Genomic DNA, 21,259 nt, shown 5'->3' on the forward strand with positions numbered 1-21,259 from the left:
TTATGGCATAAGTTTGACGCTAGCTGTCAACCTAACACCACCACCATCCTTTATCCAGGCTGGGGACCAGCAATGAGAACATAAAACTACCACAGGTGCAACTCGAGTCAGTATGTGTAAAATTTTGCTGAAATCAAGACTAATCCTTGGTGTAAATGAATGAGTTTTCCTTCTTTTTCTAATTGTCTTTAACATTTTATTTTTATTTTCAATTCTCTATTTATTAATATCCTTATTTGGATTTTACACCTATTTATTTCCAAATCCCAATCTCCCATGTTTCTCCTCTCTAAATCAAATCTTCTCCTTTATAAGCTACTTCTTTTTCTCATGTTATTTAAAATTGTACTCCTAGGGTTAGATCTAAACTATTTGTCAGGTCTGTCAATGGCATTTAGATTCACATGGCTTAAATAGCTTGAACTATTAGATCATCCTGGTCTTCCAATTAATAGACATTTTTTCCTGTTGAATAGGAATTGTTTTTCCTGATCCTTTTCAGTGTTAATTAGTAGACCGCTGATCAAATAGTTAAGATTGTCTAATTAGTGTGACTTTTGAGTTAATGGCCACTCCACAATAGGGCACACCTGATGGATAGCTCAAATCTAATGCATATATATCATATGTACTGTTTTAGATCATGGATACTCAGGGAGATATATACTACATTGACCTTCTCTCTAGAAGCACATTTCACACCTTGAACAACCGATGTTGCACACTTAGGGCTCATGCCATTATTCCAATGGTCCATTCCTTTTTTCAACTGGCCAATCCTCACCATTTTTCTAAAGACTCCATGTAACAGTTTCCAGTAAGGGTTCAAGCTGGAGCCAACATTGGCAAAAACTAAAGATAAGTTAGACCTAGTCAAATTTTATGAGACTCATCAAAGTTACCCAACTGACTCATCCGAGTCCTGACTCATTGATTGACTGAGCCAAGTCTAGGCTCCTAGTTTTTGAACAATGCCCAATAGTAAAAGATGAGAAGAATAACCATGACATTATTTTCCATGTGCCTAAGAGTGTGTTGGGGAGGAAGGCACATCCACAGGACAACTTAAGAAAAGTGGTGTCCTTGTTACATCTTTTGAGACTCTAAACCATAAGCTCGGACATGGAAATTAAATCTTCATTTCCATACCAATTTTCCTTCCTCATATGCGCAATTCAGATATACTAAATACCTAGACCTCAACATATGATTTTGATCAAGGCCAAAACATTGAATTGCATTCCAAAGTCTAGAACTAGAGACTACTCTCCCTCCCTTCAACAACCACTGCAGAGAAAATAAGAAAATTTCATACAAAGAATATTAATCAGCTTGTCTTATTCCATGGGCCATAGGTCCTATTTATAATCAACCTTACAATCTGTGATAAAATATATGGAATCTAAAATCTATGAAAAAGGAAAGCACCTAAATAACAAAGCATTCTATAATTAAGAAAATGCCTGAAATAAGAAGATACTTAGATAATAAAATATTTAAAATTATTCCCAACCTAAAAATAAAGATATGAAAGAAAGAGCAAATTTCTTAATCTAGAGACTTGAAAAAAAAAAAAAATGGGAAGTGAAGATGGCTAAAAAAGGAAGGTGGTCCTTTTCTTGTACACACGTGCGGAGCGTTCACGTGTGGGATGTGGGACGATTGCATCACTAGGGGAAGGGGAGAGAGAGAGAGAGAGAGAGAGAGAGAGAGAGAGAGAGAGAGAGAGATTGGGAAGAGGGAGGCAACAGTGGTTGTTGTCGCGGCTGTCGACGATGGCAACATGGTTGCCGCTGCAATGGATGGCCAACGGAGGTGCCCATGCCGAAAATGAAGAGAGGAGAAAGAAATAGAGAAGGAGAGGGGTCCAATTGTTCTATCTGAGGTGAGGAAATCCTTGCTTGTTCCTAATTTATTTATTTATATAAAGTTTATTTTAAGGAAAGCTTGTTCGTTTAAAGTTTCTTTATAGAAATTTTGTTATGGAAACTTTATTTTGAAAGTTTTATTTATGGAAAGTTTGTTTATGAAAATTCGATTATGGAAAGTTTATTTATGGAAGTTCCATTTATGGAAAGTTATTAAAAAGTTCTATAGGTCTATTTATAAAAAGTTCCATTTATAGAAAGTTCCATATATGAAAAGTTATTGAAAACTACTATTATTTTACTTAAGAAAAGTTCCATTTATAGAAAGTTTTGTATATGGAAAGTTATTGAAATGTTCTATTGTTCCATTTATGGAAAGTTATTGAAAAGTTTTATTGTTCTATTTATGGAAAGTTCCATTCATAGAAAGTTTTGTATATGAGAAGTTATTGAAATGTTCTATTGTTCTATTTATTTTAAGTTCCATATAGGGAAAGTCATTGAAAATTTTTATTTTTTATTTATGGAAATTTCCATTTATAAAAAGTTCTATATATAGAAAGTTATTGAAAAGTGTTATAGCCCTATTTATGAAAAGTTCTAGAAGGTCCATTTCTGGAAAATTCATGGTAATTCCAATTTATGGAAAGTTTAATTTATGAAAGGTTTTATTTAAGTGTTATAATACGAAACTTTTATATTTCGAAGTTTTAAATTTGGAAAGTTCCATATTTTGAAAGTTTTATACTTGGAAAGTCCTATATTTAGAAAGTGTGAGTGGTTCTAAAACAAGTAGGCATCTTGATTTTATCTCATTGTGTATGCATCGATATATCCATGCATAGTAGGAATGTAATATTTGAAAAGTTCTTTATTTGGAAAGTTTATACTTGGAAAGTTTTATATTTGGAAAGATTATATTTGGAAAGTTCTATACTTGAAAAGTTCTATATTTGAGAATTTGCATATGTGAACATGTTGCAACATTCATCATTATAACATGAACACCAGATAGTGGGAAAGGATTGATTTTTTTTAGTGTTTAAAATAGAGGGGAACATTGAGGGGTCCTCGTGGTTGAAAGTTCTCCCTCCTAAATGTTACCAATTGGGGCCTCTTTGAAATTTAGGATTTTAGGACATGTCGAGATTGGCCTCTAACCATCCAATGGAGGGTACTCCCTTGGAATCCAAGTATTCAAGTCATGTCGGGATTGACCTCTAGTTGTCCAATGGAAGAAAATTATAAAGTCCTTGGTGGAATCCACGCTGCTAAAATTCTGTCCATCTGGAGAAATGCAAGTATGTGGTTGAGAGAGAAATTATTTGGCCAATTGAGAATGAATTGGCCCTGGTGTTCAAAGAACGTAAATTGTACTGAATACCATGGAATTAATGGCATACTTCATCTTCATGCATCCGCTTCTTGTTAAACTCATGTGTAGTTTTCTTCAATATTGCTCCTCGTATTTATTTGGAAAACTATCATTTAAAAAAAAAAAAAAACCCCTACCATATTAGGAAAACTATTATTTCTTAATATATTGCTATTTTTGGAAAGCGAATTAATCTTGGAAAGTATCATTTTTTGAATGTTTTACTTTTCGAAAGTAACCGTCATGGGAACTTGTAAGGTTTCTTCTAGCTTATCACATGTAAGCTAACCTTTTTGGGAATTCAGTATCAGGATCAAGATCAAGTTAGAGGAGCATAAGGAGTGAACATATAGTTGTCTTTACTTTATTTTGGAGTCAGTTTCCTTTAAAGTTCAGATGTTTTAGTGAAGGTCTTAGAATGAGAAGTTTGTGTACGACTTTGTTTAATGGTGGTAATATTTTAGTGGATGTATATTTCTTTATTTCTTTCTTTCTTTCTTTTTTATAACAGCATGATGTCCCTGCCCCCCCTTTTTAAGGCGAGACTAATCCCTACAGATGCACACAATTACCCGCAAACCATGTGCATCAGGTAATCCTAGGGAAGGGAATCGAACTACCATCTGTGGGGAGCAAACCCATGACAGTAGCCGTTTGCCCAAACCCTGTGCGAGTTTGTCTTTTGAAGAAGAAAAAAATGTCTCCATGTAATTGTTTGTGTTGTGGAATTTTGTTATAAAAATTTAGATTATGAGTCATTTCCTAGGATGCGGGATCAAGGCCTGGCCAGCTCGAGTCACAGATTTTAGGGGGAGAGCGCCCCCCACCCCCTTCAATAAACCCCTTTATTTCTATTCTTCCACTTCCAAAATCCCAACTATTAATCCCCCTCCCTCCCTCCCTCCTCTCGGCTTCACCCCATTTCCCTGCTCCCTCTCCCTTCCCTGCCAATCGTGCTCTCCATGGAGATAGCCCCTTGTGTTCTTTCTTCCTTTCAAGCCCATAATCGTTGCGTCAGGATACACAGTCCCATGCACTTCTCTCTGGTGTGAATGTCCTCACGATGAAGGCCTCGAACTCCACTTCGATCTTGATAGCAACAATCCTCTCTCATTCCAACATCTTCTCAATGGTGAATGTTATAGCTTTGTCATCTCACAAGCTCTCGCCATCTCTCGGCTTCTTGAAAGCTCGAGCTCGAGATCCTCTCCTCAAAGACACATTAGATTCTCTCTCACACATATTAAACATGGATCCAACTAGATATTAAACAACTTCCAACATTACAATTAAAATCGTAGCTAATTCACATACAGCACTATTGAAATTTATGTGGCATAACTTCATGTCATCATCATTATCATATGACCTTGTACAAGCTATTTGGTGTCAGCCTCACAAATCCTATTACACCTACACAAATCACAAGATAAAACAGGAATACGCATGATTGTTTGGTGAAAGTAAAATGATCAGCTGCCCAACAGAGATCAATCCACCCTTACCAGGGCTGGGGACCAGCTGCCGAATTCCACCATGCAGAGTTGAATTATGGATGTATTTTCAAATGAATAATCAAAATTCTTACCGAGGATCATCTTCAAGCCGCTCAGAAGGAAGTAGAAGCATAAAATTTCGAAAATGACCATAAGAAATAGGTCCTTCTGTGTCTGCATTCAAAAACCGCATCATAGCAACAGCACTATCTTCGTTCGCTGGAAGGCCTGCACTTTCAAGAGATGTCATGATTTGACTTTTTTGTAATGTTCCAGACTTGCTCAAACATAGAGTGGTATAAGCACGCAGAATCGTTGGTTCCTTCTGTTCCATCAATGATAGAAATTGTTTCCACCCAAATGATTTTGAGAATATGTGACTTCTGGTGCGACGCAAAAAATCTCGAGCATATCTTCGTGGTAATCTTCTCTTTCTCATTGCAATTTCAAGGTCTTCGAGTGTTACCTGGCCATCACCATCTCTATCCAGCTCCTCAAAAAACCGCCTACCTGTAAGCAAACGTAGCAAGTTAAAGTGAATAGTAAACATTGAGAAAATTCCATGGAATAAGGCCAGAATCAGAACTTAACGGAAAGACTGGTCTACCTGACAAGGAATAATTAACCAATCCAACTAGCCAAGCAAATAAAGGCACAGGCTGATGGTTAGAAGTGTCAGCAAGCCATATCCCAATATAAATTGCTTTCTACCAAAATTCCTAGGGATTTTAACAAATAGCAATACTATGGATAATTAAAATACTCAAACAGAAGTTCCAATTAATAGATAGAGGGTACAGTAAACAACATAATTCAGAAAGACAAGAAAACGTTTTTAAGAAAGAGACACAATGTCATTTCGACATAAAATGCTTTATCATATTCCACTTGCATCCTCAATCCTGGAAAAGGAAAAAAGAAAAGGTTCTACAATAAACCCGCACGAGGTTTGGGCGAATGGCTAGTGTAGTGGGTTTGCTCCCCACAAACCCGAGTTCGACTCCCCTCCCCAGGATTACCCGATGCACATGGTTTGCGGGTGATTACGTGCATCTGCAGGGATTAGTCTCGCCTTAAAAAGGGGCGGGGACACCCTAATGTCATCCAAAAAAAAAAAAGGTTCTACAATAAACTACATAATTTTGGTGAATTAATCCTCATTTGATTGAAATTTCTCTGAATGGGCTATATATCTACATCAAAGTTTTGCTTAAGCATTATAATCAAGGGAGTACATCCGATCAGTTTCCAAAGATTCTATTTGTTTCTTGCATTCCAAAATGCGGTAAAAGATTGCATGGGGAACCACATGCCAAAGAATATGGCCCATAGCACATTAGGCACTGCACAACCATGGAGAACAACCTCAAGTGTTTGGGATAGAACAGAACCTTAATAGGCCAGGAAAAATATGACAAATATTCGAAGCTTTCTGGCGATGCAAAAGATGATTTGCTGATTCTCCATCCTTGAACATGAAGCACATATTTCCAAGGCGTATTTTCTGGATCTCAAATGATCCCATGTACAAATATTATCTTGGCTACAACTTATTAGGCCTTTCTTTATTGAATAACAAGGAAGTTTATTAAAAAAGGGCTACAACACACTATCCATCAAGACAAGGAAGGCCCGATCAAGAAGATAGTAGGTGCAAGACTGCTTTTGCTAGTGATCCGCATCAGAGTTTGCTCTAATCTCATTTACAATGAAGGAGAACATCAAAGGTTCTAAACTTTCCTGGAAGCCAATGGATCGCACTTTTGGAGCCCCATTCCATGATTAGTGGGCCAGAAAACTGTTCCTTCAATAGCTTCACCCCTTGAAGGTTTTTCCCATTATGGGCTTTAGTTAAATTCCTTTTATTTTGAGTATGAGTCTTAGGAGTTGTATTCAAAGAAGCAGACATTAGAGTTGATATGTGGCAAAGATTCAAGATTAAGGTTTGTAGAGAGATTATTCAAGGAAATGTAAGAGCAAGGAGAAGAAAAGGCTGGCAATAGTTTCTCAAAATAATTTTTTTTTTCTGAAAGGTAACTAAAATGTCATTAAAGAGAAATGAGAACAAGACTACGCCAAGGGTACTAAGGAGCCAATCATGAGAAACCCCTCTTGGTCACTCCCTCTTCACAGGGAAATTGGCTACCTAGATTGCATCCCTCAATACATTAGTAAATAGAACTCTACCATTAGAAGAAAGATCTCTATTTCTTATATGAGAAAATAATTTCCAAGGCCACGTGATCACAGAAGAAGCCCACTTGGTGGCATCTCAAGAGTCTTCCTCAGTGACTGAATTCCCTGAAAATAAAGTTGAGAAGACATGGGATCCTGCCCAAAGTGCCAGAATTTCACCTGGTTAGACATATCTTGCCACATGGCCCAGATAAAGGAAACCATCATGATAGCAATAAACCTCAGTACCAAATGGACCCAGATTACAAATAGAGCCCCCATCAAAATTAAGCTTAACATAACCAATCAAAGCAGGCTTTGATGTGGAACCTATCTACAGTTTTGATGAACCTGATCAATCCCAGTAATCAAGCTAATGGTAGTAGAATAGGACACAAAGGACAAGATTCTTCCTAAAATATGATTGTTGGTAAGGTATACACAATAAAACCCAACATCCAGCCCTTAGAAATACTAAAATATAAACAATAAAACCAAAAGAATCAATTTCGGAACTTGTAAAAAATTTCCATCAACTTAGAATTTCCAGCAATAACAATCTGAATTTCAGCACTTTAATACTTTTTATTGGTATTGTAGCAAATAATAATATAACCAGCAATCCCAGACTGATTTCCAGCAACCATAAAATAAAATCTAAATGTATAAGATTCATCAAGCAATGCCACAAGGAGAGAAGTGCTTCAACTTGCTGAAACTCAAGGATCAAACCCTCCAAATACTAATATGTCTTGCGCATTTTTTAACAAAATTCGAAAATATATAACTGTCTCAAACAGCTGTAAACAGCCTCTTTATACTGTCTGCAATCTCCTCAAATTTCAGAACCTGGATACTTAAATTTTAACCCTTACAACTAGACACTAATAAATCAAAACAAACTGAAAGCACTATAATTTCAACCTGATTCAGTCTCAACCATTATGACTCCAGCAAGACTGATCACAATTTAAATTATTAAAAACTATCAAGTCTGGCTTAAATGTGAGGAATTCACATAAACCAACAGAGAGGCATAGAAGCTTCCAAGTTCTCTTCTTCTTTTTTTCACACACACCCACACTACATGGGCACTCGATCCCATGATCTCGGTGTTGAAACAGAGTCTATCTAGCACCGAGCCATGGAGCCAGGCCCAACTTCCAAGTTATCCATTATGCACTTGTTCTTGTGAATAAGGCCTCACCATCATGCTGAAATCAGCCCTTAACTCTGGCCTCGAAAGCTGCCCTACAGCCTTTTTGAGCTGCTGGTTCTGCATCAACTGTTGGGCCTCCTTTTGTGCTGGATTTGGGACTGCTTTATGCCCACTTCAAGACCCAGATGCCTCCTTGATTTGCATGCGTGTATGCATCTGTCTTCTTTTCTTTTTTCTTCATCACCACATTAGGCTTCCAATGAGATCTAACATTAATCTTGTTCCATCTACCACCTATCATGGGCTTCCAATGCTGGAAGATGGTCCCAGAAAAATCCAGAATTTGAATTTCGCCAATGCCCAACTAATGCACAAGAAAATAGTCTTTCACTCTTTCTTTTAATAGCTTTTTTTCAGTTGAAATCCTTCATTTTTTTTCTTTCCACAAGCCCCATATGAATTATGATAGCATTCGGCACCATCTTTCATAAAATATTGCATTGAATGAAAAAAAATCCCTGCCTAACCCTTATTCAAGTCACCCAAAGAACAATTAAGAACCCACTCAATCCTGCCAAGAATATAGTAGTGGCAGTTCTCCAGACAAGGCATGCCTAATAAAGATATGATCAGCAACTTCCTCCTCTTCCCAATATAAGAAGCAAATGCTAGGAAAAGCTTGGTGACGTTTCTGCAAGTTTTTAGGAATGAATATTTACATGGCTGTTGTTGTCCATGTGAGCACTTCCATTCTCATATGAAAGGAATATCCCCACACTTCTCCACAAGGGGAGTCCCCACCATTGCTAGCACTAGTAACATTGAAAATGACTCTATAGAGAAGCTACCATTCAAAGATCAATTCCAAATCATGCAATCCAAGATGCTTGCACTCAGTGTTTGGGGTGTCGATAATATCAGCAGATATAACAGCCAAAACTATCAGTATCGCACAGGGACCGAAATGAAACATGGGAGAATTCCATTACCTCGTGTCTATTAATATATTGTCGATATCACACAATATATCATGGTATCAACGATATATTGGAAAATATCGTCATAAAGCCTTTATAAACTTCCCTTTTATAGGCAATACATGCGATACGTATTGATGATACAAGAGCAGCAGCACCCATTTAATAATAATAATAATAATAAATCGAGAAGAGAATGAAAGAAGCACCATGCCTATGACTATACAGCTCCATCCATCATATCTAAAAGGTATTTAATACTCCAGCTGTGTATGACGCTTGATACACAAAAACACTTGAAATGGTACACGTGGCATATATTAACCCAAATTAAACCAATTAAATTGTGGATCCCACTCTTGTGAAGTTACAATAGACATAATCAAGTTGGTTGAAAAATACTAACCCCTGATTTGTGGACACTTGTTTTTAAAATAAGGCCATTGGATATTTTTTCATTTCTAACCGTCCAATAAGTTCCCAACAATCTACTATTTTGATAACCAAATAAGAGTAATTTTTGGTACATGGTACATCTAAATTAGTGCCCATAATTCGGACAGTTTATTTTGAATTATTTGTATGACAAAAGCAATTTCCTAGTAATTCCTATGTGCCTGCATATCATACATCACACTTCCAGAGTATCAAGTATTTCTCTATTTAAAAAGGAGTGGTAAGATGCTCTGGCAGTGTACAACACTTGATACACATGCACTCAGAAATTGTACACATGCCATATATTAACTCAAATTAAACCAATTAAATTGCGGAACCCACTGTCGCTAAGTCACTGTCCCAAATCCGATTGTGTGAACGATCCTAAGTTACTTTCATTGGATACTGGTTTGCTGAAACAGGACAATTGGATATTTTCATTCTTAATTATACAATAATGTCCAACAATCACATCGTCGGATGAGGAAATAAACATAATTTTTGGGATACAAGACAATTTGGATAATCTAATTCCAGTAACTTGTACGCCATCCATCACTCTCTGAGAATTAGTTTTTCTCATTTTGAAGCTACACTTCTATGTTAGTTTAGCACCACATAAAAAATGGTGGTGACTATTCAATAGTACACATGGCATAGTTGTAAGGCAATCTAGACCGGTCTAAGTCGCTGACCCTCCTGTCAAGGGAGCATAACCCAAAATAGACACTGCAAAGATAATAATAACCATCTGATTTGTACATTCAAATTTAAGCCACTCACTATTCTACTTTTAAGTTTTAACCATTCATTTAATAGCCGTTAATTAATTGTAGGACCTGGGATTACTTTATTAGTGTGATTTTAGAGATACACTCCATCCACAATGCGCTAATCAGTGTGAATGGTCTAAATAGTTGGACATCACTTCCACATGTGAGGAGGATAGGAATTAGATGGCTTAACCTTTGATCACTTATTTGTTATATTAGGAGTGTTGGATATTTTTCATTTTTAACCATCCAATAAATATCCACCAATCTGGTAGTCACATAATTAAATATGACTAATTTTTGGTTCATCATACATCTAACTTGGGACCCATACTTTGTATGATTTAATATGAATTAGTTGTAGGATATTTGAATGATATGAACTCATTTTGGATATAGTTGAACCACTGTTGTCATACATGGAAACTTATTATGGATACTTCCTTTTCTCTTCTTTTTTTTTTTTTCTTTTTTTTTTTCTTTTTTTTTTTTTTTTGTTCGAGTTCTGAGTGTGTAATCATGTCTTTTTTAACATCTCCTAAAGTTCTATTGTAAATTCCATCATTTTTCCAATGTTTCCCTCAAACAGCAATACATTCCTTGATACATGTGATGTTTCCCTTGCGATCAATACTGATACTATGAACACTATTTGCACTAGCATAATCCCTTTTAACAAACATAAGATCTTTGAAATTCCCAATCCAATCAAAGAATCCCCTCCTCATGTGGAACCTTTTGGTGGATGGCCGTGGCCCAAAAACACCTTGCAATAGAAAATAAATAAATAAATATCTCCAAAAATGGAATATGGTGATCCCAAATATCAGTTTCATATTCAGGGAGAAAGTAGAATCACAAATCATCTTCTCACTCATTCCAAGGTAGCCAGGAAGTTTGGTCCTTTTTCCTTTCGCTTTTTAAAGTCAAGTGGATCTCGTGATCCTTCATCCAAGAGATTATGATGTGTTGTTCCTATGCTCTTTTAAATTGAGGGGTCAAATGTTGGAGAATGCTTCCTCTTGTAATTATTTTGTGCATTTGGAAAGGAAAGAACGAGAAGAAGTGTCCACCACTGAGCGGCTAATGGAATTAAATATCGATGGTTCCTCTTTGGGGGATCATTGACCTTCTGGCATTGAGGGGTGTGCTAAGAGATGAAAATGGCACCATCCATCTTTTTTTAGGTACCCCTTGGGATGGGTGATTCAAGCCAATGTTTTTGGCATCTCGTGATGTCATCGATATATCCCACAATATCTCTTACCCCAGCTGGGCAATATGAAACCCAGCCTGAATATCCATTTTTTATGGTATCGTACATATCGCACGATATCATGATATATCATGGATATCGCAATATCGTGAGATATATCCACACTCCCCCTTTATAAATTCTTGATGTATTGGAGATATGTCGATATCAAGTGCAATTTTGAAAGGGATAAAAGGAAATCGGTGCTGTTTTATCTGGAAAATATTCAAAAATTCACAAAAAAAAATCGATTTTTTTGCCAAATAAATAAAATAAAAAAATCCTCCTAGTACATTGTAAGGTTATTTCGACTAGTCCACTCTAGTTTGTTTGAAGAAAATTGTCGAAATTTCTCCAAAATAGTGATCAGAAGCTTTTTGGGGCCAGATTTTAAAAGGTTTTGTATTTTTTAGTTTTGATTCTTTTTTTCGTTTATATATATTGTAAATAGTGTCAAATGGTAAGAAATCCATGATTCTTCATGTTTTGCATGAAAAGGTACAGATTTAGAGCTTCGATTTTGATATTTGGGGTACATTGACCGAGTTGTGAAAATTTGAAAAATAAAACCGAAATTTTTCCAAATCAATTGCAATCTTAAAGTCTAAACACAAAATCAGACATGTATATAACCTGATTTACACATTCTTGGCACTTTGGGGATTTTTTAAAAAGAAGATAATTTTTAAATTAAAAATTATTAAAATTGTTTTAAAAAATCGAAATCCATAGGTATATTTCTAGTTTTATAATTCTTCTTTTTCTTTTCATTGCAATGCTTGTGTTTCCATACATGTCTTCTTACATTTATAAATTTTATGAATAGACTTTGTATATAGCTACATTAGTTCAACCAAGATAGTGCCACAAAAAAAAAAAAAGCTTAAAAGGAAAAATACAATCCCTTAACCCATTTATATGAGACACCCACTCAACAACTAAATCCATAGCCCTACCTAACACTTTATCCACGCTATTACTTACATTGTGAAAACATCTCTCATTTCTTTTAGCCCATAAAGCCCAAAAAACTGCAAGCAAACTTAATATCCATAGAGCCTTAGCCTGCTTCTGGAGGCCCACCCCATTCCAAACCAAAAGGAGATCACCCGCAAAATTTGGCATCACCCAAAGAACATGAAAACAACTAAGGAGACCTGACCAAATTTAAGATGCAAACTGGCAATGAATGAAAAGATGATTCACCGACTCAGCATCCACCATGCACATGAGACATGTTCGAGATAATCATTGCACGCTTTTGAAGTTTGTCCACCGTCAGCACCTTCCCCCTTCCAAACAACAAAAAGCTGCAATCTTTGAAGGAGCTCCATACCTCCAAACATATTGACTATGTGCCACACCACTCGCCTCACAAGGATCAAACATATCATAGAAAGAGTGAACTAACAAACCGACAAATTTATCCTCCTTCCAAACCAACTTATACGCTCCTTGACCACCGAGTGAGAAAATGACTGTGAGGTTTTTTGGAAATAAGGGACCAAGTCACAACATCCCGTCAAACTGAAGCAACAGGAAATGGATGCACCCCCATTGGAAGAGATTTTGTATAGCCTAGAAAAATCACGAAGTGTAACACTAAGGATCTTCCCACATAATAAGACGCCCCTTCAATAAAATCTTGAATTCCTCCTATCCAACCTTCCAAATACCAAAGGCTTGTACTGAGAAGACCGAAGGCTATACCATCCTCATCCAGAGTGCCATATTTACAGTTGATAATTTGATTCCAAGGATGAACATCCTCAGCACTAAATCTCCAATGACACTTCCTAGTAGAGTGTGATTCATGGATTTAAGGATTTTTCTATTCCCATCCCTCCTAATTATTGTAGATTGCATGCCTCATTCTACCCAAACAAAAGGAGCCTTTTCTTCTCTTCCATACTTTACTAGGGCACTAGGAAAGGGACATGATAGGGTTGCTTTATTAAGGTGATGCAGCTCCCAAGAGAGATATTTACTTTTCCAAACCAGATAGTTTCCTTTCAACTCTTTCAATTATCATGTCCCATGACCCCTTCCCAAGTTTATTCACGCACAAGGTAAATTGAGAAAATTCGACAAATCGTCTCCATCTTGCATGCGAAATCATCGGAATAATATACATGTCTGTGTGTGTGTGTGTGTGTGTGTGTGTGTGTGTGTGTGTGTGTGTTATGGGTCAGCTGGATTTAACCCAAGAACTCAATGTTGAAATGCACCCTGCCGAACACAATTCTATGATATTTTCTGCAACATAAAGTTGCTGGATGATCTTTTCTATCCAGTTTCAGCAAGGAAAAACCTGTTTGCAAATTACTAGTTTAGGCTAGTAGGTTTTTGACCTTTGCTCAACATTCTGTTACATCATCGATATCGTTTCTGTATTATCTTTATTTTTAATGGTAAATTGGGCCCCGAAATTTGGTACATGCGTTCCTTGTTGAGGGTCAAATATTGCATATTAGACCCCAGTTATTACCTAATTTTACGAACATAATACTGTTTAATGTCCTATTTTAATCGTGTTTGTATTACAAGGTGAATTTAGGAGCCTGGACTGAAAAAGGGTGCTAAAAGCATGGATTTAACGCTCCAAAGTCACTAAGGCAAGGGACGGAACCCAGGGGACCAAGATCGAGGAATTTACACGCTAAAGATCCAAGAAAATCAAGTAAATGAAGTCCAAGAGGCCTGAAAATCGTCCAAAATGCAAAATCACAGGGTCCCCACCATCCGTTCAACTCGAAACTTTATATTTGGCCTGAAGACCATAAATTAACCATACACGTCAAATTTCAGCCATTGGATCCTTGTGGAAGTGGCCCAATGGACAGATCAGCCCATAAATCATCAATCAGGGGGCCACCGGATATCTGGATGTGCTCCAATTTTGGTCTCGACCCCTTAAATGGGGTGACAAAACGGATGGACGGAACGGATTTCCTAAAAACATCAAGGTGGGACCCACTTCACGAGAGAGGGAGTGCACAAAAGCTGTGCACTCGCCGTGCACCGCATCCCACAAAGTCAGTCAATGTCTGCTGACCGACTCAAACCTTCTTGCGCCAGACGTCCAGCGGCCGTACTGCCACCGTTGGTTTTGAGTAGTGAGGCCCACCCATCGTCCAAATGGATGATTTGGACCTTCCATATGCTCCAGAGAGGGGCACGACCTTGGCCATGGTGGCCTTTTGGCCCCCCGCACACATACACACGTGGATCGTCGGAAAACGCAGGATGAACGGCAAGTTGATTTGATACAGTGGACCGCACCAGAACTTGACCAAAACCACTCCTTTCTGATTGGTTTTTCGCCAAGAATCTAATGAGCGAGGCGGATTTCCCTGAAAACCTCAATCATGGGCCCCACCGAGAGTCTAGCACAGTTCTCGTGCGCATGGCGTGCGTCCGGTTTTCCGGAAATTGTGGCTTGTTGTGGCCCACAATCGTCCACTATTTCGACGATCTGGACCGTCCAAGTGGAGCCCAGGACAGCCATGACCCCATCCATGAAGATAAAATGGAGTTTGGGACGATCAATCATCCCAAAACGCATCGCAAACACGATTGTTCCGAGTTGTCGCTGCGCAAACGGATTTCGTTGTTGTTGCGCAAGCCCTGCCACTTGGTGCGTAAACTCCAGCCGACCGACCTCCTGAGGGCTATAAAAGAGAGAGAGAATGGGACGTGAAAGGCTATCTTGGACGTGCAAAGGAAGAAGCAAGAGAAAAGAAAGAGAGATCGTGGCTGGCGTTTGAGTTTTTTCTTCCTTTTTCTAATTCTGTTCATGTTATTTTTTTAAGAGATTTTTGTCTAACCATGGCTATGGCTAGCTAAACCTCTTAGCTAGGGCTAAGAGGTGAAGCTTGTAGTGAGAAGGGAGACTTTTCTTTATGCCTTTTGATTCATGTTTAACCTGAACTGATTTTGATTCTAGTTTAATTATAAGGAATGCCTTTAGTTTTTAATGGTTTATTGTGACTTAAATTACAATGGATCTGCAATATCTTTTGGTATTTCCCATGCATGTATGGAGGTTATGGTCGTAGGAACCCTGTTGTTCACCATCGTCTCAAGGACATGGTTGGATGATGGAACCTTTTCCTACGTTCATAACTCTCTCTAATTGGATGTGGATTGGTTAAATTCTGTTGTTTACTATCTCATGGCCATAGTTTTGTAATGGAATCAAGTATAATTCTCATATCTCTCATCTCTTGAAAACTAGATCAAAGGAAGTTTAGAATCAGTTTTTAATGGAATATCTTTCAACTGGAGGAAGATGGGACTCTGATTCTAATTGCGTTCTTGAATCAAGCATAAAACTCCCTAATCTCTACAAGTGGATCCATCCTCCCACATATAAATTGACCCCAACTCCTGCATCTCATCACTATCAACAATAATGAAGACTGGCTCCTATCAACTATCACAACCTCCATCACCAAACCATCTACACCACTGAGAGCATCTTGGATCTAAATTGGAGAATTTTATTTGATGAATCCTTCGCTAGCTCCACCAGAGTTTACTAGATAAGGTTGAAGAAGCTTCAAACCCAACGCCTACCATTGCCAAGAGAGGAGAAAGGACCATTAGTACCGAGGGAAGTACAGAGAGTTGTTTAACCAAGTGGGTGGGTGGTGGGGGGTATCCACATATACAGTAATATCATTTGGAACTTGCATGACTTTGTAATCATCCTTAAATGTCAACTTCAAACACATGTCCAACACATCGGTGGCCACTTCACCAATGCGAGCACCAAAATCATTAGCAGTCAGTCATATATACAACTAGCACATGAGAGGCCTCATCAATAAAAGAGGCCAAGTGTCCCTCGCTTGCCCTGCCATCTACCACATATGCTCCACATGTCCCATAGTAGCATCAAAGGAAGACCTCTATCCACTCATAACAATTGAGGGCAAAAGGTTCTAACAAAGTATATAAGAGGCTATCTTCCTATTCAAAATTGCATGAAATGCAGAAGACGCCTCAATAGGCGCCTCCATGTACCCCAAACCCCACACACCATAGATATAACGACACATGGAGAGGGTTCGGAGACATAGCAAGCATCGTATGTCTAAGTTAACCCTTCACCCCCACCATCCTTCGATCTTCTACTATATTCCCAGTGACCTGCGCAATCGTTGTTGCAACTTGGGTGATGGCCGAGCCGATTTACCGGCTTGGATTGTCAAGAGATGTGCAGGAAGTGTGCCTTTTCATCCACTGTGCCTTTGTGCGGGAAGTGTGGGATTTCTTCCTTGCGTCTTCTAATGTAGCATGGGTTATGCCAAATTCAATTGACAATCCTCTATAGGCTTGGCATGGGAGAGGAAGTGAGAAGACTAGGAAAGTTGTGGAGACTCATTGCTATGGCAATGTTTTGGGTTGTTTGGAAAGAAAGGAATGCACGATGCTTTCAAAATGAGAGTTCTTCCACTCGCAGGGTGATTACTTTTATTGTTTATCTTGTTAGGGCTTGAGCCCCTTTTGATGTAGCAACTTCGGTTGGCTATTTTGCTCTTGCTTTTTAATGTCATTGTATTCTTTCCTTGTGTTTTGGTAGGTTTCTTAATAAATTTTGTTATCTCTCAAAAAGATATAGAGAGAGAGAGAGAGATGTTCTTCACAAACCGATATGGGAAAGGACGAACCATCCTCCCTCTCCAGAATCCTACTCAAGACCACCCATGGCCTCAACGGCACCTCTACCCTGGCAAACAGCACGGACTTGTCTATCATTCTCAATCCAACTCAATCACCTTCCCAAACATAGATTTCACCCTTATTATAACTAAATCATTCTAGGAATGAAATAGAATTCCATAAATGTGAATCCAAGCTCAATTGTTGGGCAACATTTGAAGGGCACTAGACCTCAACCCTCTCCAAAAAAATCTCCTTTTTGCAATTCCTCATCTGAAGCAAAACAACCATTTCTTCCCTAGGGGGCCATTTGGATGGGAGTAAATGGAGGTAAATGGGTGGAATTGGGAGAAAATAGAGGTAAATGATATTTGAAGTGTTTGGATGGAAGTAAATGTATGTAAATGAAATGAAATGGGAGTAAATGTGCATGTAAATGAAATCCTCTCTACGAGAGAGGATTTGGAAGTAAATGGGATGAAATGTCTTTTTCAGCATCCTTGGAGAGTCGCACGTGTAAACAAAGGTGCCGCTATGCACATGTCCACTATACACGTGTCACACTAATGATACTCAAACACAAAAGCAAATATTAGCTACGTCACTAAAATCACACCAAAAGTATGATCCAAACCGTCCAAAGGATGGCCATCTAAATGGACGATTAAAAAATATTGGTAATTTGTAGCCTACCCGAGACTCGAAATTTCCTCATTTTTGGTTAAAGTATATATTTCAATGGGCTTATTACAATCCTTCTATTAAATATTGCATATGTAGACTAAGTTGGGATATTCAAGCTGATTTGGGATATCACATATATTCATGTGAACATATTGCAAAATTCAAATGCATTCCAATTCCTCCCATTTACTCCCATCCAAACAGAATATTTTGATTTCAAATGCATTTCATTTACTCCCATCCAAACACAACTTTGTAAGCCATTTACTCCCAATTCATTTACCTCCAAATCCATTTCCCATTTACTTCTATTTACAAGCTCCCAATCGAGCCCTAGAGGAAAATGAAAGGAGAAAGTTATTCAGTCCCGTTTTGGAAATGGACCACCTTACAAGCACCAAAACGAGATAACCTTAAAGAATCAATCAATCTCAAAACCTAAATCAAAGAGCTAGCCGCCTTATCCACCAGCGGGGAATCAAACTCCTTCCTCACTTATAATTTTCCTAGGGACAAAAAAAACTTTAGACACCCTCGCCAAAGGAGAATCCAGTCCAAGCTCCACCACCTCCCATTGTTGTGACCTAAAGAGGACATGTCCCTGATTGTTGCCTCTTTCCAAGACATGGGATCCTCCTTCCCCATTCCAATAAGGGACAAGATAATATCTCCTTGTTAAATCAAGATTCTCAAGATCATCTTCTTGTTACCAGAGAGACTCCATGACATGGGATCCTCCTTCCTCGTTGCCTCTTTCCAAGACATGGGATCCTCCTTTCCATGTTGTTGTTAGAGGCCCCTTCTTGTCAGCGAAAGGCTCCTCCACCACCTCTCCTTGTTGCGAACAAACAAATGAGGAACTGCCCCTGATTGTTGCCTCTATCTAGGACATGGGATCCTCCCAGTAAGGGCCAAGATGATATCTCCTTGTTCAATCAAGCTTCTCAAGACCACCACCTTGTCATTAGAGGTATTCCTAGGCACATCAACTGATAAAACCCTAAACCACCCCCCATCCAACATTTCCGTCGTTGCTCTAGAATGGTCTTAGTACCAAAATCAAACGAAAGCAACCCCGTATTCCTACTAGAGGGTTGAACTTTGGGGATGAAAACCTTTAACACTTCCCCATATCAATCAAACACTTTCTTTAATCGAAAGGGACATTACTGACAAACAGCAAAAAGGGACCTCTCTTCACCCTTTTGCCTCAAACTGGGATCCAATCCACCTTGCCTGTACCTAAAACCATTGTCACACCATGGGACAAGTACACGTTTTGACAAAACCACATTTGTTGAGTAAACAACCCCATGAGATGAGTAAACCGCTGTCACCGCCATGAGATGAGTAAACACTTTATTTAGATACCTCTTTATTTTACTGCACAATCTGTACATATGTGGTACATATGTAGCATGCTAAAAAGAAAATAGACCAAATGTTTACAGAATGATATTCGCTGGTGTTTCCATTTCCTAGACAACATTGTAAAATAACATATAGAATGAAACTACTTCATGGAGTAATTAACTAGCTTTGCCAGCAGCTTCATGAATTAAAACTGAAGGTAGTACTATTTAAATTATATGACCCCGCAAACAAGATTCAACCACATAGCTAAATATACCTCACAAACATGAATAAAAGGCATTTGAGCATAAAGTCACATACCCTCAGACTCCGTGTACCTGAAGAAATCCTGAACAGAGAACAGCTTCTTCTTGTCAGGATAGTCTTTTGAGGGTCGTCCCAGCTGAGGGACAAGCTCAATCAATTCCGTCAATGAAATAGTCGAGAGAGAGGAACACAAGCGCTCAACGTTCGATAACGGAATGCTTAGCAACCCATTAGCAAGCTTCTGAGCCGAACTGCTCTCTGGTTCTTCCCTGTTTTCAGGGGACCCAGAATTCTCACCGTCGTCTTTGGAGGAAGATGTTACTCCCACCAGACTTGGAGGGGCACCTCCTACTCTTGCAAACCTCAGATTGGTCAAAAGACAATTAACATCTGCTTTCCTTCCATTCAAGATGCCCGCAATCATTCCCAGATGATTGAATTGGGTTGAAGATGAAGGAGAAGAATCAGTACCATCGCAACTCTTACTATTGTTATCTTGGCTACTCTGATCAAACTTGTGAATATATTGAAAGAAATTATCAAACATGAAACCTAGAAAGAGCTCCAGCGACAAGATTTCTCCTTCCTTAAATGTGACACCATTGTCTTGAAACTGCGCTGAAAATGAACCATCCAATGTCCTCTGGGTCACTTTAGACGATGGCGAGCGCACAAGCAAATTGGGCAATCCATTGTCTTGGCCACACTGTTTCTGGAAACACTTCTTAACGGTTTTCAATGGACTTGGGAATGCCTGAATGATACTGTTCAGCAACAGAGACCAAGTCATCACAAACTGCAAGCAGTTGACGCAGGATGCATCCTCTTGAATATCCCCCCTCCTCTCTTTCAGTCCCTTCTCTGACATAATATCCGTTCTGTCACGGCCGTTGCTCCCCGAATTATGGAAAATCGTCCCCAGAAACGTCTTGAAAGGGACCCTTGCTGAGTTCCTCTCCTTGGATGACCCATTCTTCTTCTTCTCATCGTCAAACCCATCCCAATGCTGCCGCTTCTCATTCAATTGGAGGAAGAAATCCTTTCTCGGGCGGCCCAACCAACACGACTCCAGGTCTTCCGCGGCCCGTCGGATTCCACATTCGAGTGGGGTGAGTGCATCTTTCACGGCATGTAGGGTGTTGTAAAATGAATCGATAGGATCGTGGCCAGACACCATAGCTGAAGAAGCAACTATATTTGCAAGCTTAGCCTTCTAGATCATCATATGGAGTTCTTTTCATACGAGACAACAACAGATCAGGCAACCAGAGATGCATTTTAAAGGAAATCTGATCTGTTAGTGCAATGATCCGAATATAACATAACTTTACGGACTCAGAAGCGAGAAATCCTCTTTCAACGAGCAATAGTGAATATTGTGGTTGTGGCTCGTGGTGTGGAATGAGGATGAAGGTGGAGAGGGAGAGTCCAGAGGAGGGTTTGGCTTTGTCTTGATACGTAAAATATAAAAAATAAATAAATAAAAATAAAAACATGTAATAATCGGATATCTGCGCAGATAAAGCTGACGTTGATGTCTACTAAGACGCGCCGCGCCCACTCGGGTGTGTACCTGGGCTTACCCATTAGATTCGTTTGCTCTCGGGTTGGGACATACGAGCCAGGCATTGGCTCAAATTATTTTAACCCGACCGGCCCGACCTGACTTCATACGTGCAACTCACTTGATCAACTAGTGGATTAAGAAATTTTGAGTGGAAATAAGGATTTATCATTTTCAGCTAGGTTGGGCGTGTTGCTGGATGTTTTTG

The 21,259-nt window shown here is 38.7% G+C and overlaps 1 protein-coding gene across 1 annotated transcript in view; it reads right to left on the reverse strand.

Annotated features, from left to right (window-relative positions):
• LOC131243165 (uncharacterized) overlaps positions 1–20,958 on the reverse strand; it is an 85,652-nt gene extending 64,694 nt beyond the window's left edge. Inside the window, exons 1-2 of the mRNA XM_058242312.1 lie at positions 19,542–20,958; positions 4,832–5,249 (exon numbers count right to left, since the gene is read on the reverse strand). Of these exons, the coding sequence (XP_058098295.1) occupies positions 4,832–5,249; positions 19,542–20,664 (1,541 nt within the window). The 5' untranslated portion in view covers positions 20,665–20,958. The remainder of the gene's footprint in view (positions 1–4,831; positions 5,250–19,541) is intronic.
• Positions 20,959–21,259: the final 301 nt, after the last annotated feature.

The sequence above is a fragment of the Magnolia sinica genome, chromosome 4, assembly GCF_029962835.1.
Source record: "Magnolia sinica isolate HGM2019 chromosome 4, MsV1, whole genome shotgun sequence".
Taxonomy (NCBI): domain Eukaryota; kingdom Viridiplantae; phylum Streptophyta; class Magnoliopsida; order Magnoliales; family Magnoliaceae; genus Magnolia; species Magnolia sinica.